At 37.5% G+C, this 25720-nt stretch overlaps 1 protein-coding gene across 1 annotated transcript; it reads left to right on the forward strand.

Moving 5' to 3' along the window:
• Nucleotides 1-8569: 8569 nt before the first annotated feature.
• Nucleotides 8570-9040, forward strand: LOC121368485 (piggyBac transposable element-derived protein 3-like). Its single transcript, XM_041493219.1, has one exon. The coding sequence runs from the start codon at nt 8570-8572 to the stop codon at nt 9038-9040; it is 471 nt and encodes a 156-aa protein (XP_041349153.1).
• Nucleotides 9041-25720: the final 16680 nt, after the last annotated feature.

The following is a 25720-nucleotide window of genomic DNA, read 5'->3' on the forward strand; positions in this document are numbered from 1 at the left end:
CCAAACCTAAGGTACCAATGAAACAATGAAATGTTGGAGACCTGACGGAAAGGATTGCCATTGTCATAATGAGATATTTAGCTCGTTCCAATAAAAGGGAATCGTTATCTTCTAGTTATTGATGACTACTTCACCAACTGGTTTTAATACCGATTAAAGGGACATTCCTGAGTTTGCTGCAAGTTTTAAGATGTTATCGACTAACAGAGACTTTTTAACGATTGTAATTACATATTAAATATATTTTCCCGCACAAGATATTAGTGGCTATATATTAAACATGTTTCTTATCGTTCTAATATTTGTACTAGCGTAAGTTTCATTTTATTTACTAAAATAAAAAATTTCTTACGTACGAAATTATTTGAAGACAAAATCCATTTTGGGCTTCTTACAAATATTAAGACGACCCGAAACACATTGAATGTACAGACACTGATATTCTAAACAACAAAATATTTTTAATATGTAAGTTTAATCGTAGAAATATTTTATTAGTAGGAAACATTTTACAATGCAGAAAACTCAGGAATGTCCCTTTAAGGATCAAGACGTGTTACCATAACCCGACATTAATAGATGGGTTCACGTCTCTTTTTGGATTCCTAAGATGATTCACTCTGATCAGGGAAAACTTCAATGGTGTTTAAAGATCCACACCCGAAATCCTTTACTGCACAATACACCTTTTCACCACCACAAAGAGGACTGCCACTCCCAGACTAATTTAAAAGTAGATGAATACAGCTATGATGACGTGCACTCATGAATGACTGTCAAAACGGTGATAGCAGATGTTCGCGAAATATGAACATATTCTGCCCCTCCACAGTTGTTAAAAAAGAAAAGGAAAAGTATAATTTTATTTAAAATGATGACAGAAATAAATGTGCAAGAGTTTCACCAAAGAGATGAAAAGGTATGCACGGGTTTAAAGCAAGGTTTGTTTCCACAAAACATCAGCACTGGAATGAACTCGACCAGCTCTGCGTTCAGTTTCAATATACGTTAACAAAACTTCAAGTCACCTTACCATTTGTCCTTTGGTTTCTTTTTAAATTCAGTAACCACCTAAGAGCACCATGCTTAGTACGAACTTTCAAATGTCTACTGCAGGACCGGTCTCGATGATGTGGTTAAGCCATCGGACAGAAGGCTGGTAGGTACAGGGTTCGCAGCCCGGTTCCGGTTTTCACTCAGAGCGAGTTTTAATGACTCAATGAATAGGTGTAAGACCACTACACCCTCTTCTCTCTCACTACCCAACTAACAACTAATCCACTGTCCTGGACAGACAGCCCAGATAATGTGTTAAGAATTGTAATATTTGTTGCCATATCTACAAGCATTACTGCAATGCCACAAGATATTAAGTGCAATTTTGTTGATATGCGCTACTCATAATGTCCAATGCTGTAAATGTTTTCCCTCAACTCAAACATGACGAAAGATCCCCAGTCTTTGGAATAGGAAAACAATCTGATTCAGCTACTGGATTAATACCTTACCTGACAGTTTTGAAACTACAGCAATGGCAGTCGCCAATTCTGAATGTTCAATATACTCAATCGTATCATTATCCACTAACCTCTCCAACTCTAAATGTGTGGCTTCCCGCAAAACAAAAGGTAATGATGCAACTTGCAAACGGTTTGACGTTACATTATCCGGAAGATAAATATTTGGCCTTCTCATCCTTGTAAGTACCTAATACTAGCCTAAATGCTTGCCCATACGTTTCTGGTAACTCATTGACTATCTAATTTGATTTTCAAGAATACGAGGTATTTTCCTATCTACTTTTAGTTAAACTTAAAGTTTGTTTTTGTTTATCGACACCACTAGAGCACAATCATCGGCTATTGGATGTCAAACATACCGCCATAGAGAGGAAACACGCTACAATATTTCCATTACTAGCAAGGGATCTTTTATATGCACCATCCCACAGGGTAGCACATACCACGGCCATTGATATACCAGTCGTGGTGCATTGGCTGGAACGAGAAATAGCCCAATGGGCCCACCGACGGGAATCAATCGCAAGCCGACCGCGCATCAAGTGAACGTTTCACCACTGGGCTACGTCCCACCCCGTCTACCTTTAGAGCCTGTAACCAATTTCTACCTAACAATATATGACCTAACCCCTCTGTAACAATATATGACCTAACCCCTCTATAACAATATAAGAGGTAAGGTAATACTCTGTGGTCCATTGTTCAGTTACCTTATCCAGTGGATAAACATTTTACAAAAACCAGAACTGAATCGGTACCAATAATAATTTGTATACAATGTTCAAACTTGCGTTAAGAACAATTAGAGGTATGCAAAAGAATTTAAGGGTCAGACGATATTTTCGACATTATTTTCTGAATGTCAATTATATTAGCTAGACCATAATGTCACGCATGGTATTGTTCCATTTTGACGAAAGTGGGTCTAAGCAACCCATAAATGAATTAAAATCCACTGTCATTGACACTGTCGACTAGTTCTAATGGCGAAAACATGCTTACATTTGCACGTAAATTAGGGCGAAAGCGAAAGGTCTGCTAAGTGCCCATAACTTGCTTTTTCACAAAGCGCTTCATTTGCACGCTTTGCACGTGTATTCCATGTTCCCAATGCTGAATTTCCGTATAATTGGAGCTTGCGTTCGTGTACGGTGCACACTCCAAATTCGACAATGGTACGACTTCAACTGACTATCGAAGATCGAGGAAGGGCTATTGCTTGGCTTCAGGATGGCAATACGCAAAGAAATGTTGCTCTGAGACTTGGTGTCAGTCAGAGTGTCGTTGGCCGACTGTGGCAACGGTACCAAGCAACGAATTCTGTTCGAAATCGTCCACGTTCGGGAAGACCCCGAAGCACTACAAATAGAGAGGACCGCTACATCACCAATATGGCTCTACGTCAACGCACAACCACTGCACGCCGATTACGTGACAATCTGCCGACTGCGACTGGAACTCGAGTGTCTGATCAAACCATACGCAATCGTCTGAGAGCCAATAATCTACGCTGCCGTCGCCAGGCTGTTCGACCACCACTCCTACCACGTCACAGAACGGCCAGACGTCACTGGTGCACGCTTCATCTGCGGTGGCAACGTGTTCAGTGGGGTCGAGTGATGTTCACTGATGAGTCCAGGTTTAGTCTCCAGTTTAACGACGGTCGGGTTCGTGTATACAGACGTCCTGGGGAGCGCTTCGCTGACGTTAACGTTAGACAACGTCACCGGTTCGGTGGTGGCAGCGTCATTGGTGTGGGGCGGCATCTCTATCCACCACAGGACCCCCCCCTCTATGTGGTGGATGGCAATCTGAATTGAATCCGCTATATGAATGAGATTATCCGGCCGTTGGTTCTCCCAGGCCTTCAGCAGATTGGCGGCGGGGCAGTTCTGCAGGATGACAATGCCAGACCCCACCGCGCCAGGGTGGTAACGGACTTGCTCAGACAACAAGGTATCGCCAGGATGGATTGGCCAGCATATTCGCCTGACTTGGCCCCAATAGAGAACGCCTAGGCCGAATTAGGCAGGAGAGTTCATGATCTGGGTCAACTTCTTATGGCAGAGTGGCAGGCCATTCCCCAAGAGTTCTTCAGACGTCTGATCAAGAGCATGAGGCAACGATGTGTCGAGTGTATTCGCGCCAAGGGTGGATTCACACACTATTAAACAAATGTTCTAATGTGTAAAATCCATGTTTGACAACCTTCAACTTTGACAGCATGTCATGTGACTTTCTTGTATACAGTGACGTTTATTTGTGTTTTTTTGTAAATATGGAACAATAAATAAAAAATTTGGTGTAGTTTACATCATCAATCTAATACACTCTGAAACTTATTTGGTTATAAATGTTTGACCCTTAAATTCTTTTGAGTAGTATATAATCAGATTTGAAGTCTGTTTTGTATTTTGGCTAATATAGTTAAAAGGAAAACACCAGGAGCCGGTTGTTCAAACGTTAGTTAGCCAAACGCTGTTTTTCGTCATATTGTTTCTATTAATAAACATGTATTAAAATCCATGACGTCGTTGGCTTTAAGCACGTAGCACTTGAGATTGAGACGGGTAGCGTTTTTCACAGACACCAAGTGACCTTGAAAAGAGGTAAGAAAGTTTCATGTTTTTCATGTTTGTGACTAGCATTTTGTGTTACATAAATACACGTATAATGTATTTGTATTACAAATGTTGATCATGTTAAAATTAAGTATATTGTATTACATGTTTATACTGTGTATCTGGATTTCATTTATGTTGGATCGGTTTGGCCTGATAATTCACCAAATGTGAAATGTTCGTTTTACGAACAGTGGCCTTATATATACCTGATAAGCAATATCAAATCAATTACAATCAAACATGATTTAAACAGTCACTGCATTAAGTAGGCACCTATATTAAGCGACCATGTTATTGTTTTCCCAAACCATATAGCATATTACACATTAACCTGTATTAAGCAGCCACCTTGTCTACATGGGCCACTTTCTATTAACTCATTACATTGCATTTGTCATACCGGGTGGCTTGGTGTATGTTTTGTCTCTTGCAATATTTAAGTGCAAACAGTAATTAGTTTGCAATAAAATAGGGGTGCAGGCTTGGGGTAAGAAGTATATACTCCAACAACCTTTGTAATTACACAAGCATTATAAATATATTTTCAGAAAACATGGATTGGATGTTTTAGATCAAGTTTTGGCTGACAATGAAGACGTTGATAACATTATTCTTCTGCCTCCAGAAGAAGATGGTGATGTAACAGATGACGATGAAAACGAGGGCGACACAGCTCCTCACGATGTTCCTGGGATTGTAGAAGCTGACATCCAAGTGACAGCCAAAAAAATCAAAATGAATGTTATCTGGAAGGAAAACTCGGAGGATATCAGCGAAATGCCCAGAAAATATATAGGCAAACTTTGTGAGAAACATCCCGAGCTCGTAGACAAATCCCCCTATGAGTTATTCATGATGTACTTTAGTGAGATTTTGGACCATTTGGTTTGTGAAACCAATAGATATGCCCCTGCGTGTGCTGTAACCTCACCGTGGTGCAGGGGTGTAACATTCTCTTTGAGAATGGCCAATACAGCACAAAATTGAAGTTTTGAGTAAAATTCAGTATCCGTAAAATTCTATGATATTTGTGTTTTTGCACAGTTCTTTACACTGTTTTTGTTTGTCTTGAATTTTTATATTGATGTTGATCATCATTTTATTTATTTGCATTACCATAGTTTGACACCCAATAGCCGATGTATTTTTCGTGCTGGGGTGTCGTTAAACATTCATTCATTCATTCCAATAGATATGCAGCTAGACAGAACGACCATACCTTCAATATTAAAGAAGATGACATGAAACGTTTCTGTGGTATCTTCTTACTGAGTGGATACCACACGTTACCTCAGCAATACATGTGTTTATAGTTTATAGTTTATTAGCTTTAAGCCTTACGGCTCATAGGCATATACATATACATTCAATAAACAATGATACAAACAGATAATATATACAATGGGTGATTGTGTAATTGGAGGATGGACAGTTATATATGCTTAGAACGTAAAAAGGTTGCATGTTTGAGAAATTTACCGAGATTACATAGTTCTTTTCTGTTTTGAACTGATAATAATTGTACAATTTTAAACATAGATGGTTTGAACCAATAATATTTGTTTATGTAAGTAATTCGTAAACCTGTATACAATGGACATATCAGAATAAAATGATATTCGTCTTCTATATCGTCCTTATTGCACAATTTACATTTTCTTTCAGATCTTTCTATACCATAATATCTTCCTTGTTCAATGAGCAATTGATGGGAAGATACACGAAATTTTGTAATAAGCGTGGCATAACATTCAGGAATTGATATTCTAAGATAATATTGCAAACAAAAAGTGTCTATCAGCAGTTTATATAATGTACATTTTGGAGATTTGTCTATTGTAGCATCTTTCTCTTGAATAAACTGGTCCGTTAGACGTATTTCTACACATTTTAAAAATGAGTTAGCACTATCTACATGCTGACTACACCAAACATCTCCGAAACCTATTGATAGTAGTAAATATCTTACCTGGTATAGCCAATTAGAGGGATTCATGTGTTCTAACATATCTTTAAATACCGATTTTAAGAGACTATTTCTGGTTTGTAGTAATTTCAACCAATATTTAACTATTCTAATTTTTCGCATAATACTTAAAGGAACTCTTCCAAGTTCTGTCAAAACAACTACATTTGTGGTGCATTTCTTAACATTCAAAATTCGTTTACAAAAATCCATATGTACATGTTCAATATCATGAGCAGGATGAAAACCCCATATTTCGCATCCATAATTTAAAACACTAGAAACAGGTATCGAAAACGTGTAACTTCGTGTCCTTATTAAGGCATAGATTATTACATATTCTTGAAATGTGATTCATACATTTTCTGCCCTGTGAAGCAATTACCCTTTGTGATATAGTAAACTTTCCATTAAAATTCAATATCAATCCAAGGTAATTAAAACAATCAACAATTTCAATTAGGTCATCGTTATATATCCATGATTCTTGGTGATAACGCTTCACCTTGCATTAGTCCAGTATTATAATTAAAATAGTCTGAAAACTGAGACTGATACTTAACACATGTCTTCAAACCGTCATACATCGATTTTATAATATTATAGTTTGCCGGTAATACCGGAACGTGCTAACTTAAATAATAATTTACATCGATTTACACTATCAAACGCTTTTCTATAGTTTACAAAACAGCAATACAATTTGTTTTTACTCGCCAACATTTTCATAATAACAGCATGGAGTGCAAAAATCGCATCAGTTGTGCCGTAGCCTGATTTAAAACCAAACTGGGCATCTGTAATAACATCGTTTTCGTCTGACCACTTTAACAATCTATTATTTAAAATTGCAGTGAAATTTTTTTCCAGAGAGCTGACAAGTGTAATACCTCTGTAATTATTTGTATCATGTACGTTACCTTTCTTATATAGAGGAATTACAATACCTTCCGATCAACTTGAAGGAAATATCCCACTATCAAATATAACATTAAAAATTCGAGTCAAAAAAGGAACAAATACATCTTGGAACGTAATAAAATATTCATTAAGTAAATGGTCTTTTCCTGGTGATTTTCGTGATTTTAAATGTATTACTGTGTGAACCTCTTCTTCAGTGATTGGGCAGTCGAGCTCTGCGTAAGTGCCCTCGTCGTGTTCTTCTGCAGCATCTGGAGGGTCGTCTGTGTTACTGGCTAAATCTTTAAAATGTTTTAAAAAATCATCCAGAGATAAATCTGTTTTCGGTTCACGTTTGCGTTTTTTAAATAAACTAAAGAACTGCCGAGGATTACATTTTCTTAGGAAACCAATCCTATTGCCTTCAAATCTCAAGTAATTTCTTTTAACTCTACGCTCATAAGTCTTGTATATACGTTTAGCTAAAACTAAAGCTTGCCTATTGTTTACATTACGTTCAGTATTAAAAACATGCAAAGAATTTCGATAACCATTGTGTAATGTTCTGCATCTATCATCAAACCATGGCTTATTAGTGTGAACAGATTTCACGTGTGTATGGCTATGGAACAGATTGGATGTTTTCAAACAGTATGGCTCAAACATGTCATTAATTAGAGATGTAAAGTCCACAAGCCCTTCGCTGACAGACGTTTTGGATGACTGCATGTTGTCAATACACTCATGCATGTCGCTGGATTTCTCATACAGTTTTTGCTTCATTTCCTCTAATGTATTGGTGCACTGACGAAGATGTTGGTGTTCCTTTAATTAGTTCTGCAATGCCACGCAACCGGTTCAAGGAAATAAAAAACATACTTGCACATGGCCGATAATGACAAAATAGTTGAAAATGACAAATATGGGAAAATCCGACCTGTATATGATTTGCTAAACGCGAAACTGAAGCAGTTAGGAGATTTCGCACCCGCTCTGTCCATCGATGAGCAGATGCTTCCCTATTTTGGTCATCACTCGGGGAAGATGTACATGCATGGGAAACCTGTCAAATTTGGTTACAAATTATGGATAGTTGTATCTCACACAGGATACCCTTTCCATATGATGCTGTACTCGGGCAAGGAGAAAGACAAGTCACCAGGCGATTTACTTGGGACAAGAGTAATCTTTGAGCTTTTACATCACATCAGGGAGCCACCGAGTCACACAGTAACTTTCGACAACTTTTTCACAAGTTACGATGTTCTTGTTAAACTCCAAAAAAGGGGTTTGCTGCTCTGGGAACTGTCAGGCATAACCGTCTGCGTGGTTCTCCTTTGCCCATTGCAACTGATGTTAAGAAGACGGAAAGGGGTTCTTACAAGTACTGCAGTGATGGGAAGCTGGTGGCTGTGGTTTGGAATGACAACAGGCCGGTTTATGCCGCTTCAAACCACAAAAAGGTAACCCCAACAGTAGTAAAACGTCGCTTCTCACAGTCTAAAAAAAAGTACATCCATGTTGATTGCCCTGCAATTATTGATACTTACAATGGAACAATGGGAGGGGTTGACCTGTTTGATCGCTACTTGAGCGACTACAGGCCTTCAATACGTGGCAAGAAATGGTACTTCCCGTTCTTCACCAACGCGCTCAATGTCTGTGCTACAGCGGCGTGGAGAGTTCACAAGGAGCTGGGCGGCGCTGAAACTCATTTGGTATTCCTAAGATACATCGTCCGCACCCTTTTGAAGCAGGTAACTACCAAGAGATGTCTCGGGACACCACGGTCAGTTCTTCCTGACATACGGTACGACGGAGCACGGCATAACCAGGACAAAACCAGCAAGGAAAGCCGATGCAAACTGTGTTGGGAAGAACACATTCTACAGATGTGTAAAATGCAACCAGCGACTACACCAGAAGTGTTTTTTCCCGTATCACTCCAGAGCGTGAAGGATGTAGCAGCAAACCGCTGCCACCGAATTACTCAAAACCATGTGCAGACTTTAATTAATCTAATTAAATGAAATACAAAACAAGTTAGTTACCTTTTCTATCTGAGTAAACAATAAAAATAAAAGCCAACGATTTTACAAGATTGAGCAAGTGTTTATTGTGTTGTTTTAAGTTCACTTCGGGCTGGAGCAGGAGCCGCATGTCTTAGGAGGTTGATGCCACTGGAATTCCGCCATCTGTTTCAATGTTACATGTGTCCCCTTGTAAAATACATTACATATAATTACCATATAATAAACGTCTTCAGCAAATGAAATAAAAATCAACATTGACATAATAAAATGTTGAAAAATGAACAAAAAGCAATAAGATTACTTGACATCAGTAAAACTTACCCCAGATGGCGATCTGTACTGATCATCATAGACCCCTGCTCCAGCTTCCGGAAACCGCTCTCTCACCACCTCTCTTATCAGGTCGGGGAATGCCAACGTTTTCCCTGGCTTCCCTACGTGACCACCATACTGAAAACAAAATTAAAGTGCCCTCTATAAATACCAAAGTACTGAAATGTCATACTGTTTCCAAATATTGTTCATAATAAAAAAGTAAAACATAAAAAACCCCATAACAAATAACAGTTTACTTACCACAAGTTGTCCATACATCGCTCTGTAGATTTCCTTTCTGGAGGTCCCATAGTGTAACAGTACATGACGCCACCCCGCCGACACAGTCATCCTGCAAGAGTAAAATAGTATGCTAGATGTATTTATAGCTACAAGGAACATTTTGTAGTAGCACCGGTTATAACTCGTGTCTTCACACAATTCTCAAAGTTTGTTTGGCAGGTAATACAAAGTTACTAAGATCAAAAAATCTAAATATTTGTGTTTTTTACATTAATTTTGAGTTATTTATGATTATAATATACTTAATTGATACTACTTACCCAGTTTCTGCCAGTCTTCGAAAGTTCATCGAATTTATCCATTGTTGATGATTAGTTAAATCCAAGACCACACCAAAGCGGCTAGACACATGCGCGGTAAAACAAAGTGAAATAGTAGTATATGAGGCCATTGTTCGTAAAAACGAACATTCTAAATATGGTAAGAAAAAGGTTCCCTCCATAAAAAAATGCACAATATATAGATATATAATCCAATATAAGTAACAAATCCAAAATATTTCTTAATTTTCTAACAAGGTTTTCAGAAATTCACATCACTCATCAGTGTAAACCTTGCACCTGTGTCAATTGTCATGCCCAACATGTGACCTGAAATATCTACTTGACAGATAAAAGGTTCTATACAAAGGATGCGCGGATTACCAATATACTGAGGCTATTTGATGTGGGGTTTTTTCGATTACGATATTTTTTTTTATGTCAACGAGTGATGTGTGAACACTATATTTTTACGAATTGCAAAGCAATTAGTAAAAATATGGTGTTCACACATCACGAGCTGACATTAGATTAGTTAGAAAACCTCGTTCATATGCACAGAGAAACAAATCGCCCAGTAATGGAGCTCAGTTGGTGCCCATGGGGATACCTACTTCCTGATTATATTACCAAAGCTAACATATATGTTGTCAATGAAGAAGTCCAGGATTTCACATTTATTTGTTTCGGTATGAACACGACCACGATTCCGAACTGGTTTAATATTTCTCGTTGGGGAATTAGTTATTCCCTGTGGACAATATTTGAAATTTGGTTAATATGATCACAGTATCAAATTGGGAGACTGTGACCAGTAGCGAAATAAAATATTTCCTGCCAACAATGTCTGGACGTATAGAGACCCTTTGAACCATCCCTTTTTAGGAATAAAACAAATTACTATTCAAAGTGGGAGACTGTGTCCGGTAGTGGAATAAGACATTTACTAGGCTAAGAACAATTTAAGAATGAAACACGTGATCAGGGCCGTATCTTACCACAACGCAGAGTCGAATTGGTGTTTCGCAAAATAGCGGATCATTCCATTAATCTCTACGCAGTGTTTCTAAAATTAAAAAAAAATCTACTAGCCATGTCTTTTTAGTACTAATACTACAAAGTAAAGACAAAAGTCAAAATTAGCCAAACACTTTTTATGAGCACTATAATAAATGACAATAACATCAGCTAACTACAGTTAATTACATTCATAGAACAAATTTCAGTCACTTTGTTAACTAAAAACTAAATACATTTAAAGAACAAACTAATCACTAATGCTACTCAACTTTCACACCAAAAATATATGTCATAATAAGCAATTTGTGCAAATCTTAAACTTGTGTAACATTTGATCAATGAGACTATGTGGATTGGATGTTCCAAATATCACCATAGTAATACATGACTATTTTGTCCATCGAACACAATAAATGTAGTTTCTTTATTACATGTTTTTCAAAATATTCGAAGTCAAAGTTGAATAGTATATATTTAAAGAACACCAGTCATTTTGTCCATGACTCCATACTGTTTCTTAATAACTAAATTTGTTTAATGAACAAACGGCAGTCACTTTCTTCATAACCATACACATTTAGATACATAATAATTTAAGTACAGACTGTAGTGATTTTCTTATTAAAAAAACAAAACACATTTTCAAAAACTCCACAGTAGCCACTTTAATAACAGCTATATATACATTACCCCCCCCCCCCCCCCCGAGCTATCATTGCTGCAGCATCATCCTCATGATTATGTTTATACCCACATTCTTCTTCAGTGATAGCAGTTGCTCATTAGTGTGTGGCAATGCGATGTCTATTTAAGTGCCTTGCACCTGAACAGGTTTTCAGCCAGTGGTGTAAACTGTCTAAATGATTGAACTGTTCGATCACTGGTCCATGTTCAACTATCATCAGCAGATCGTGCAGGGTCTCTGCTTTCAGGGTTCTGCGGTCACTTTTAAAAAAATCAAATTCATTGAACTGAACAGCCTTTCGCATATAGCAATGGATGGTGACGTTACCAGCATTGATTTTACAATCTTCACACTACACAAGCTGGTGGGCTGCTTTGTAGCAAATCAGTGCAAGTCAACATGACATTTCCTTCTGCAAATCTTACACGAGCTTTCAGAAACTGGAACTGACTGGGAACTGCCAGCTCATCTTCTTCAGCCAGGACAGAGGAAAAGCTTCCACAGAGGGCAGCGACATTCTTGTTGCCATAGCTCACAAACTTGGATCGATGAATTGACCAACATTTGTGGTGGCTCTTGGAAGACTTCAAATCTAGAAATGAAAATTTACAGAATGTATATAAAATCATATGAAGAATAAATGCAATACAGTAAACTACTACTACTAATAAATACAAATACAAAACCCCCCATAAAATTACTTATTATTATTATTATTATTATTATTATTAATGATGATAATAATAACAATAATAATAAATAATTAATAAATATATCAATTAATAAAATGACATCTTGTCAATGTATGTGAGTATTCCTTGGATCATATCTCCAAGGAATGCATCTCTGTTAAAAGTGAATTTCTCTGGGCAGCCGGTCAGTCTCACATTATAGAACCGCTTATGGTTTTGTTCTTTGATACATTTTCGCCTACTATTGTAGGCTCCAATGCTATTCCCTCCATTACTTTTTTCGAATATCTGTGAACACTAACGAATTGTAAAGTAATTTTAAATAAAATTAATAACAAGTAAAATAACCGACAATCATAAAATAGATTTTAAAACCTGTAGCTTAGCGTATTATTTAGTGTATAACTGAGTATATTGTGTGATATATGTACATAATAAAAAAGTATATTTTATAATAATTATGTAGATACGGGTACTTGGAATTAATTTACAATGACTTCAGAATCGGTAGGACACAAATAATGATATGTAGAGTCTTTATCAAATTGAAACGTTTGATCTCCTTGGCACATTTCTGAGCTTTATTGGAGGTAGTTCATGTTGTAGTTCATGTTGTAGTTCATGTTCTGGTGTGTGCATCACATTCAACGTGAGCACAAAGAGCTTTGTAGTTTTGTTTTCGTACCACCTTTATCACTCGATCGACCGGCCTCGGTGGCGTCGTGGTAGGCCATCGGTCTACAGGCTGGTAGGTACTGGGTTCGGATCCCAGTCGAGGCATGGGATTTTTAATCCAGATACCAACTCCAAACCCTGAGCGAGTGTTCCGCAAGGCTCAATTGGTAGGTGTAAACCACTTGCACCGACCAGTGATCCATAACTGGTTCAACAATAGCCATGGTTTGTGCTATCCTGCCTGTGGGAAGCGCAAATAAAAGATCCCTTGCTGCTAATCGGAAGAGTAGCCCATGTAGTGGCGACAGCGGGTTTCCTCTCAAAATCTGTGTGGTCCTTAACCATATGTCTGACGCCATATAACCGTAAATAAAATGTGTTGAGTGCGCCGTTAAATAAAACATTTCTTTCTTTAGTTCTTTATCACTCGATCATGGCTGGCCAACCAACCAAACTACTACAGGTGATGTTCAGAAATGCTATAGGGTGTATACTACTAAATCAAATCCCATAGACGACAATAGTAACATATGTGGCTAAAACTCCTACCTGCAGCGTATCAATCGACATAAACGCCACGGATGTAAATACTACCACCTCTCACACTTAAAGTGAATCAGAAAAAAATGGGGGTCAAGCTGCTTGTTTCTGAGATAACTGGTAGCGTCTATGACTACCCTAGTTCCGCACAAAATTCGAGTACTTTTTTCACAGGTACCCCATACATGTTTCAAGCACAAGGCTACTTGACACATTGGTACTAGATGAAATAAAATTGCATATTTTTTTTACCCAGATGAAGCTATTATTTTTTACAACCAACACACTCACATTTATAACCAATCACAGGACTTGTGGTGTTCACTTCTCTATCAAAAGTTGGGTGCACCTCGAACTTTGACCCAGCCGGAAGTTATTTGGTCTAGTACTACCTTTAATATATAAATATAATAATGATAATAAATAAATGGTATTTATTGTTAACATAATGCATTAATTGTTAACATAATCAATTTATTGTTAACAAAATCAAAATAAACTTCGTTAAAAATATTACCATGTCCATATATCGCGTGCATTTTTTTCGCACCGCCTTTATTGCTTGATCTTTGCTGGCCAACAAACGAAACTACAAGTATGATTATCAAAAATGTTTGAATATATAAATATAATGAAGGTTTTTTTAAAAGTATTTATAATTTACAAAATACATGAATTATTGACTAAATAAATTTATTGTTAACAAAATAAAAATAACCTTCGTATAAATTATAACCATGTCCATATATCGCGTGCAATTTAGAGCAATCAATAGAATCAGGTCAATTCGTTTTGTTGCCATGTTATATGTTACAAAATAACACAGATGACACATTATATATACATAATCATCATACAGTTCTATTAATGCGATTGTTGTATATCAGGATTAACAACAATTGTAATTTAATTAATATAATTATAACGTTCAACCATATAGTTGTTGATTACGAACACCTGCGCTAAAACAAGTAAACAAAGAAATGGTTGGAAAACACTGAACACGTTAACTACACAAACATTAGAAAGTGTGGTTATTGTTTACCTGAAGTATCAGTGTTAGATCCATCTTTCAGTCAGAAGATTTCCAGTTAATGTGATATAGGTAAGGTGGAATATTTTTTTAAAGGTTTGAAAAAGTGGGTCACTTTGCCCCTACTGTCGGGCATAGTGCACCGGGTGGTCACTTTACGTTTGTGTTTGTGATATTTTAATTTTTTTCACTAATCTACGCTGTTAATATTGTTGAAATTGCATGGAAATAAAATATGTTCCTATTGTGAATGAATGAATGAATGTTTAACGACACCCCAGCACGAAAAATACATCTATCAACCTGAAAAGTTAACAGTAAACTAGAACTTGGAAGAATAAGTGAAATACTCAAAATACTAAACCGTTTCCGGTTCCTTTTCTGTTGTCTGACTGGAAGAGATGAGAGAGCTCGAATAATGCCCTTCGTATTTACCACAGCAATGACGTCTGACTTTCCTGGGGTAGGTGTTGGGCCTGGAGTATCAGATCTTGCGGGACGTTCTGTTGTTTCACCATTCTCAGAGCATGATACATTTCCTGGGGTAGGTAATGGGCCTGGAACCAGGGATTCTGTGGACGACGGAGTTGCTGTATCAGGCGGTAGTTCGTCTGTTACCAAGGATGGTGCATAGTCGTCGTCGTTGAATATTTTGGGATTGAATGGCCATAGTCCTGTAGACTCAAATCCACTGACTGATTTCTGCATCATAGCTGTTCGTATGTAGGCAGATCCAAACAGTTGGGCAACTTCGTAGACAGAAATCATGTTTCCTGGGTGTACAAGCATCCATCTATCTGCTTCTGCGTTGTAGTTTGCCTTCAGGGGACCAAAGAATGTCAAGTCAAGTGGTTGCAGTGAAGCGGTAGAACTATCATGGTTAACCGTGGTATTTGGCATAGGTAACGGATAGCAGTGTCTTGTGGCTGAAATGTCCATCTAATATCGGCAGGCATTTGTGTTCTTTGGAACATTTTGTAAATTTCACAAAATGCTGTAGCCACTCATGTAACAAATCCTTGTTTATCCAGCCGTTATCCCTCGTTCTACCAAGTGATCCAGCTGGTGCTCCTCTGAGAAGTGCAGGCGCCATTTTCTTTCTTGAGAAAATCATCATCGGCGGTACATATATACCACTTGCATTGACACAGCACACGATGGTAAACACCTTACCCATCTCGGCACTTGCCACCACGCCAACCTGCTTCACTCCTTTTTTGGCTATGAATTTTCCAGGATATTGTACATTCGTCAAACCACTTTCGTCAACATTCCAAATGTTCTCCGCTTTATATGGATGTTTCGCAAGTTCACCTTTCATTAAGTCGAAGAATTTCTCAACAGATGATCTGTTAAACTGCCCAGTGCAAACCATCCACAAGCATCCTGGAAGAAATAAAACCACAAATGCAATCTAATTATCTGAATGGAATGCTTGAATAGTAACAGTTCACATAGTAATACATGTAATACATGTCTTACACAATCATCATTGTATGCAAATTCTAAATTTATATGAGGGTGTATACTACCAAATCAAATCCCATAGACGACAATAGTAACATATGTGGCTAAAACTCCTAATTGCAGCGTATCAATCGACATCAGGTCAGGTCAGGTCATAGGGTTTTACGTGCACATTCAGAACAAGCTGTTGTAGCGCACGCCTGTCGTGGGCACAAGAGCCGGCCTTGGCCGGCTCCTCCGTCCATGACAGGAAAGGTGGGGGGAGGGGAGGGCCTGTCGTGGGCACAAGAGCCGGCCTTGGCCGGCTCCTCCGTCCATGGCAGGAAATGTGGGGGGAGGGGTAGAGGAGGGACCGCCTGCACTGGCAGGTGCAAGGGAGCACCAGCAGCCCGATCGAATCGGTAGCAGGCGGGTGGGGGTGGTGGTGGTGCTATGGAATTTGAATGGAGCAGTTAAATGCCAAAGAGAAAAGGGTGTGCAATTTTGATTGAGGGAATATTTTGGCAATTTTGAACGGTCGGTCGAAAGGTAAATGGCCGAGCTAATATAGGTTTTGATATTAGTGAATCGAGAGTAGCTCGTATCAATCGACATAAACGCCATGGATATAAATACTACCACTCCTTACCCTTAAAGTGAATCCGAAAAAATTGGGGGTCAAGCTGCTCATTTCTGAGATACCGGGTAGCGTCCATGACTACCCTAGTTCCGCACAAAATTCGAGTACTTTTTTACAGGTATCCCATACATGTTCCAAGTACAAGGCTACTTGACACAGTGGTACCAGATGAAATAATGTTTTTAGCCCAGATGAAACTATTTTTTTCACAACCAACACATATTTATAGCCAATCACAGAACTTGTGATGTTCACTTCTCTATCAAACGTTCGGCGGTGCACCTCGAACTTTGACCCAGCCGGAAGTTATTTGGTTCAGTACTACCATAAGTGGGGTAAAGTGCGCCATCCCCAGGCTCTTTGCCCCAATAGGGGTGGCGCGCTTTGCCACAATGGAAGACATATTATGAAATGTGCTGAAATTCGAAAATTGAAAGTCCGTCTCGCATTAAAACCCACCTAAATATATGTAATAGAACTGCTAATTACTGGATATAATCAATTTCAACATTCCTTGTGCATCCATGCCTTAAAAGGCTATTGTAACGCAAACAAATCATACATGGATAATCAATTTTTAAATTCCATTTAATTATTTGACTAAACAACGTCAAAAACTCTCAGATTGCTTCAATGGCGGTAACTTGACATCGGATGGTGGACAGCGTCACTGCTTATTAGTTGGATTGTTCCGGCAGTGCCACCTAAAGATCATTTGTGAATAAATTAAGTGGGTTGCTTTGCCCGACCGGTGCGCTTTACCCCGCTCTCCCCTACCTGTTTTGAACGAACCGAGTCTCATTCGAACATCTCGGCAATCTGAGAGTTTTTGACGTTATTTAGTCAAATAATTATATGTTGGAATTTAAAAATTGATTAGATTTTTTCCTCAGTTTTTTCTACGGTGTATCTTTCACCGTATCAAGGATGGCCATTTGAAGTTGATGGGCAACACAGTGGATATGAATAATGTATGGCGATGCTTCATTAAAGTTGGCCACAACTCCGGTTTTTAGTCCCAGCATGACATCGCCATCGACGTTTACTCCTCTTAAAGCCGGCCTTCCCAATTTGGTTTGTCTTTTGTAACCCTGTCTACGCTAAGTCCTAATTTAGTTAAAGCCCTTTCTAAACGTCAAAACACACAGCCTGCATGTGCATGATCCAATTCGACAATTTCTAGAAATATCATCTCCACTCGTTCGTCACGCCCCACAAATCTAATAAAGACTGTCTCTTGTTCTTTTACATTTCTATCAGTACTGCAATCGCCCAAAAGTGACATAAAATTAGATGGTAGAGTCCTGTTATTTTGCTCGATGGACATGCTATGAAATGTCGTAGCACATGGTTACTTTTCATAATTCTGTCCTATATCCACATCTAGCTTTTAACGCAATGCGGCAATATGATTGCATATATCTGTCAATACTTTTCTGTGTTTTGCCAATGCGTACGCTATGTTAAATAACTTTGTCATCGTGTCTAGTCTCGTCTTATCCGCGAGGAGCCTGTGTATTGATGTATCGTGAACCTGTATACGATCATCATTTGTACTATTAGTGTTAGATGTCCCTTCTTTATGATAAAATACAATGTATTCCCCATGAACAGACGACTTTTCGTGTACCTTGATCGTGTCTAAACGAAAATGGCTACTACCGTGAATCATTGCGTTTTGGCTTTTCAATTTGTTTGACTGTGCCGAAGTAGATGGACTTTTTCTACAGATCATACAAAACATGACATCTTCATCTTCTAATTGGTCTAGCCAAGTAAATGAGTTTTTCCATGTTGGTACAACTTCCCTGTTTGTCTTGTCATACTTCTGATGTCTATTTTTAATTTTCTGTTGGTCCGTCTCGTCAGTCTACGTTTTCGCTTTCCCCCACGCTTATACTGTATTGAGCCATAATTTCGATTTAACACATACTCCCTCACCAAAATATTTACCATACAATACGGTCCACTCAATTTCAGATATGAAGTCTTGTAAGCAAATCAACTCAAAGCTCAATATACATGCCTATATCGATTCAATATTCAGGCATGTCTCTTCCGAATCCTACCGCTGGTATGGCCAGTGGTTTTATCCGGTGAAGAAGGGAAGATGACTGGGAGGATTTGGACATTAATACCAAAAGGAAGGGGGTATTAATCATGTGCAATGTCTCGCTCTAGCCAGTGCACCACGACTGGTATATCAAAGGCCGTAGTATGTGCTATCCTATCTGTTAGATAGTGCATATAAAAGATCCATTGCTACTAATGGAAATATATAGCGGGTTTCCTCTCTAAGACTATGTCAAAATTACCAAATGTTTGACACCCAATAGCCGATGTATTTTTCGTGCTGGGGTGTTGTTAAACATGCATTCATTCATTTATTAATAAGCCCTGGAGGAAAGGTTACGAAAGGGGCGGGCTTCGCGCCCAATTCAGTCCCGCGGTCCAGCACCCAGGTGAGGTTCCACACGCTCGCCCGGCCGGGTTTCCATATCACCCCGCGTATAACCCAAACCGTCTACGGCTGATCGCACCTATTTCCAGCATTCCCTCCCATCCCACCCGAACCATAGTAGTCCATGACCACAAGATGTGGTTAACCAATAATTCTTTGTCATAGGAAAGTAATGTTCAAATATGTGACCAAGAGGTGGCGGTCAAAATGGTTTGGTCTTGAGTAGAAGGGCTGGATCCACCGCCGGGCCCGTGTGGTGGATATTTTTCTGTTGAGTTAACGTATGTTAAAACAAAAAAATTGAAGCAAAGCAAATTAAAAGAAAAACAAGCGAAGAATAAAACACGTGGGTTCCAAATCTACCAAGAGCATCCGACACAGGTACTATAAGTACCAATGTGTGACCTATATGGATGGCCAATACCTAAATCCCCTGGACTGCACAATAGGTCGACAATCATGCAGCCTGGGTAACGATCTGACCCTATGATCGTTTTAATTAGAACAATGAAAACATGATTAGAGCATACAAAACATTTAGCATAAATATTTAAAAAATAATTAATATAAAAATTTATTATATACATAGCAATGAAATATATAGATCTACGGAAACCATAAACGTCATATCCAGTGAAAAGTCATATTTTCACTGTATTTTAGCTACAGTGAAAATATAGAAGTCGTATTTACTTTTTTGTAAAAGTGCATGATTAAATTATCTCCCTTTGTCTCTGTTCTTCGTATTTAAATTTGATGATTACCAATGCATCTGATCGTATTTGAAAAATAAAAAATGTAATTTAAACAACTGTACCTATAAAAACGGGATACGAAGTGCAATTACGATAAAATATCTAAAACAAATTGAATACGAAACTAAATAATGATGACACAGTGTAGAATTTAACACCGTTCGACTCGTTTTGTTTTTGTGGGAGTTTTTAGAGGATCGCTTTGTCAGGTATGTTTGCACCGCAGTATTGTTAAATAAATGTTAATAAAGATAAATTTTAATCAAATTTCATTTTAAAAGTCTATGGTAAAGTAAAGTTTCTGGCAAAGTTCCATAGGAAGAAATATATCATGACGTTACGTGTTTTCGATAGGATAAGTGAAAGATATTACCAAAGAGCGAAAGATATTGTCAAAAATTAGGAAATATGTATATAATAAATAGACCATTTCATGGTGTTTTTCCGAATACGATTTTTATGTCAACTCGTGATGTGTGAAAACCATATTTTCACTCATTGCTTCGCAATTCGTGAAAATATGGTTTTCACACATCACTCGTTGACATAAAAATCGTATTCGAAAAACCCCATGAAATAGCCTCTATGTCTGTATTAAAAAATAACATAACATTAATTTAAAAGCCAAAACAACATACATACTGTACAACAGAAAGTAGTGACTGATCCATCCCAGTGAATCCGGAATAGTACACAGGGAACCCAAACAACACGGCGGTAAATTTAGTAGAATAAAGAACGAATGTTTAACGACACCCCAGCACGAAAAATACATCGGCTATTGGGTGTCAAACTATGGTAATGCAAACAAATAGTGATGATCAACATCAATATAACAATTCAAAATTTAAATAAAAACAGTGTAAAGAACTGTGCAAAAATACAAATATCACAGACAGATACTGACTTTTACTCAAAATTTCAATTATATCTGAAACCCCCCCCCAAAAAAACAGGGGATTTGTGCTGTATTGGCCATTCTCAGAGAGAATATTACACCCCTGCACCACGGTGAGGTTACAGCACGCGCAGGGGTAAGTTTAGTGAATAAGGAGATAGGACCATATGTTTCTTATCAGGCAATCATACATGTAAAGGCCCGGGAGTCACCAACCCCTATCCCGGGCAAGTTCTGCCAGAGAGTTACCGAGTAAAAACCGTGGAACCAGGTAAACCTATATAACAAACCCCTTTGCGAACTCAACTTTTATTTTAAAATATTTATTGGGGTTTAATAAATTTAATGGTGTAAAGTCCAGACCCAGAATAGTAAGGCTATTTTTTTTTAAGTATACCTCTATTTGTACCATACTTTTGGCAAAAAAGAGAGAAAAATTATCTACATTACAAATCTTACAATTATGTGAAGTGGCTTTAATTTTAATTTAGTAATTTAGTATCACCAAGTCCAGCAACTATTCCAACTCTTAATCGAGTAATTGTTCTAGTTGCTGAAATGGTGTTGGCCACATGACCATTAATATTACTTCTTTTAAAAAAATGTATAATACCATGTATCCTGATGTTGATCCCAAATGTTTTGCCATATTTTAAGCATTTAGGAATACTATGGATGGAAGATTGCCATGAGCTCTGTGAAGTATACTGAAATATTATTCGTTAGTTGAGCTCTACCTTTAAATTGCTAAGTGGTGGATTCGGTTCCACATAAAATGCCATTTCAGTTTACCAGAAACGGGGTCTTTAGAATCATCAGTATAAATGTGTGTACTTTAGAGGCATCAGTATAAATGTGTGTACTGTTAGGATATATCTCATTAGCAGCTGCACTAAATATTACATTCCTAAATGGTGCAAAACGGTTTTGCTTTTAGCGTGATTACGGGGACATTTCATGTCCATGTAGAGTAATTGATATAGTCATCATTACTGATAGGAAGATTAACACTATTAGGACTTTAACAAAGTTTATTCATGAGTACTCAAAAGGAGTCCCCTGCGCGTGCTGTAACCTCACCGTGGCCAATGGCCAATACAGTATCTATCTGTGATATTTGTGTTTTTGCACGGTTCTTTATACTGTGTTTTTGTTTAAATCTAGAATTTTCATATTGATGTTGATCATCACTTTATTTATTTTCATTACCATAGTTTGACACCCAATAGTCGATGTATTTTTCGTGCTGGGGTGTCGTTAAACATTCATTCATTCCTTTATTCAAAAGGAGTCTCCCACACCTGTTGATTTTGCAGTTTAGACCGATTTTGGTAGTCCTATTAATAATATTATTTACTGGTTTATCTGGAGTTAAATGTTTACGCCAAGACTTAAGCCAATATTTTAAACAGTTTATTTCATAAATTGGATAAGGGGAGAACTCCCACTTCAGCTTGGATATGTTCGTTGCGAGTAGATATATAGGCTTATGAGATAATCCTTAGTGCTTGTTTTGAACAGTATTCAAGGGATTGAGAGTTGTGGAGTTTGCACAACACAACTCTTGGGATCCATACTGTATTTTAGATATTATAAAGGCATTATAGATCATAAGTAGGGTTTTTGTGCCACTCCCCTCCTCTCCCAGGATGTACCTAATAGTAGCCTAAGTAATTGATTTATGAAGCACTATGTGACACTACGTTATCTATAAGATGTTTAAAAGTAAGAGATTGGTCGAAGATCACTCCCAGAAATCTAACTTTATAAACGTGTGTTAGTCGTGTATTACTAAATGTTAAATTAAAGTTATATCTAGAACCTAGATTTATGCTTGAAAACAAATACACACTATTATTACTTCGGAAATTGTGATTCCACAGATTTTGGACCATCTTTATAACTTATCAAGGTCAGATTGAATAACTTAAAAAAACATAATAATAAGTAGAACATTTACACCAGAACGCCAGAATACAGTGTCATCTAAAAATAGTCTGATACTAAATTGTACTTTTGAAAGAATAATCAACTGTAGATTTGTAATGTATCTTAAGTCCCACAAATTGCTTACTAACGTGCAATGTGGGTTCAGGCCTAGAAGTAGTACGGTCGATCATCTTGTTAAGATTTGAAACGTTTTGTAGGGATGTTTTCATCCACAACCAGCATTTGGTATCAAGTATTTGTTTTACCTCCAGAAAGCTTATGATACCATGTGGAAGTATGGGCTTTTGATAGACCTCCATGTCATGGGCCTAAGAGGCCATATGCCTGAATTTATCTCAACGTTCTTAAAGAATAGGTCTTTCAGGGTATGAGTGGGATCTACGTTCTCTGATTCTCACTCCAAAGAGATGGGTGTGCCTCAAAATAGCATCCTGTCAGTAACTTTATTTTCTGTGAAAATTAAGAGCATCATACAGTGTTTAAAACCTGGTGTTGATAGCTCTTTATATGTCGATAATGTATAGATTTACTACAGGTCGTCCAGTAGGGGTACCACTGAAAGTCAGCTGCAGCTTTGGTTGAATAACCTTCAACAATGGGCATCTGACAATGAATTCGATTCTGCAAGTCAAAAACCGTCTGTGTACATATTTGCCAAAAAAGAGGTCACCGTGTAGATCCTCAGCTGTTTTTGGACAACAATCCGGTTCCAATTGTGGAGGAGATCAAATGTCTGGGGGTTATTTTTGACAGGAGGCTATCTTTTGATCCTCATTTACAGTATGTTAAAAAGAAGAGCTTAAAGAGACATTCCTGAGTTTGCTGGATTGTAAGATGTTTCCGATTAATAAAATATTTCTACGATTGAACTTACATATTAAATATATTTTCTTGTTTAGAATATCAGTGTCTGTATATTCAATGTGTTTCTGGTCGTCTTAATATTTATAACAAGCCCAAACTGGATTTTGTCTACAAATAATTTCATACATACGAAAAAATAATATTTTAGGAAATAAAATAAATTTAGCCTAGTATAAATATTAAAACGATAAAAAAAACACGTTTAATATACAGCCACAAATATTTTATGCAGAAAAATATAGTTAATATGTCATTACAATTCGCATTAAAGACCATCAGTATCTTAAAGGTTATTTGCAATATTGAATGGGGAGCAGATCGAAACGTCATGCTCCGACTTTATAGATCTTTAGTTAGGTCTAAACTTGATTATGGGTGCATTGTGTATGGGTCAGCACGTACGGTCTTACTTGCAAATGCTAGACAACACCAGGGGCTTAGACTTTGTCTTGGTGCTTTCAAAACATCTGCTATGGAGAGCTTTTAGGTCAATGCACACGAACCTAGTTTGGATGTTAGACGTGCAAAGCTTTCTCTGCAGTATTCGACAAAAATTAAATCAATGCCAAAACATGCTGCACATAATGCGGTGTTTGATAACCAATATATGAAGTTATTTGATGCGAAGCCGAATGCCATTCGAACATTTGGTCTTCGCATTAAGCAATTTTATCAGTTTACAACATTGATTTATCCGACATTTTGGAAACACTTTTATATTCTATTTTTTCACCCTGGTGTATCAAACCACCGAAAATTGTATTCGATCTTGTGCATCTAAAGAAAAATCGTACGGATGCAGTTATTTACAAACATTTCATGGAAATCCAAGAGAGGTACCGAGAATACATCCCTGTTTACACAGACGGATCACGGAACTTTGTCAATGTACAACCGACCTCGGTGGCGCAGTGGTTAAGCCATTGGGCTACAGGCTGGTAGGTACAGGGTTCGCAGGCTCCAACCCAGATCGAGTTCTTAAGGGCTCAATGGGTAGGTGTAAGGCCTCTTCTCTATCACCAACAAACTAACAACTAACCCACTGTCCTGGACAGACAGCCCAGATAGCTGAGGTGTGTGTCCAGGACAGCGTGCTTGAACTTTACCTGGATATAAGCACGAAAATAAGTTGAAATAACTGTGCGCCACATCTTGATGGAATGAATGAATGTTTAACGACACCCCAGCACGAAAAATACATCGACTATTGGGTGTCAAACTATGGTAATGCAAACAAATACCCCTGCGTGTGCTGTAATCTCACCGTGGTGCAGGGGTGTAACATTCTCTTTGAGAATGGCCAATACAGCACAAAATTGATGTTTTGAGTAAAATTCAGTATCCGTAAAATTCTGTGATATTTGTGTTTTTGCACAGTTCTTTACACTGTTTTTGTTTAAGTCTTGAATTTTTATATTGATGTTGATCATCACTTTATTTATTTGCATTAACATAGTTTGACACCCAATAGCCGATGTATTTTTCGTGCTGGGGTGTCGTTAAACATTCATTCATTCATTCATTCATGCAAACAAATAAAGCGATGATCAACATAACAAAAGAATTCAAGATCCAAATAAAAACAGTGTAAAGAACCGTACAAAAACACAAAGATCACAGATAGATACTGACTTTTACTCAAAATTTCAATTTTGTGCTGTATTGGCCATTCTCAAAGAGAATTTTACAGAGTGTAATCAGCTGGAGCCGACGAGAAATGATATATTTGGCAACAGAAATGTTTTGGAATGTTTTAAATTCCACCTTGAATTAATTTTAAAGTTTTTAAAACACTTTGATTTGTATAAAAAAATTAAAATATACTTATCTTAATATTTGTATTGCATTGTATTTTAAACACAGGTCTTTACACAATTGTATAAATAATATTCTATTCTTTGAATTTGTTTAATTATCAGTCATAGTTTTAGCAAAATAATAAATAAAGATACTAAATAGTGGAATTCCATTTTCTAAATTAGTTAAAAGTGATACAAACCCATTAATATTAACTTTAAATGAACGGTTAGATATAAATGTTTAAATAAAATCAAACATATTGCCTTTAATTCCCATTTTGTGAATTGTTTTAAGCGAGACATGGCGCCAAACCATATCGTAAGCTTTTTCAATGACAACA

This window comes from Gigantopelta aegis, chromosome 3 (genome assembly GCF_016097555.1).
Source record: "Gigantopelta aegis isolate Gae_Host chromosome 3, Gae_host_genome, whole genome shotgun sequence".
Taxonomy (NCBI): domain Eukaryota; kingdom Metazoa; phylum Mollusca; class Gastropoda; order Neomphalida; family Peltospiridae; genus Gigantopelta; species Gigantopelta aegis.

Coding starts and splice junctions, on each gene's coding strand:
- LOC121368485 (XM_041493219.1), top strand. CDS start 8,570: ATGGGAGGGGTTGACCTGTTTGATCGCTACTTGAGCGACTACAGGCCT.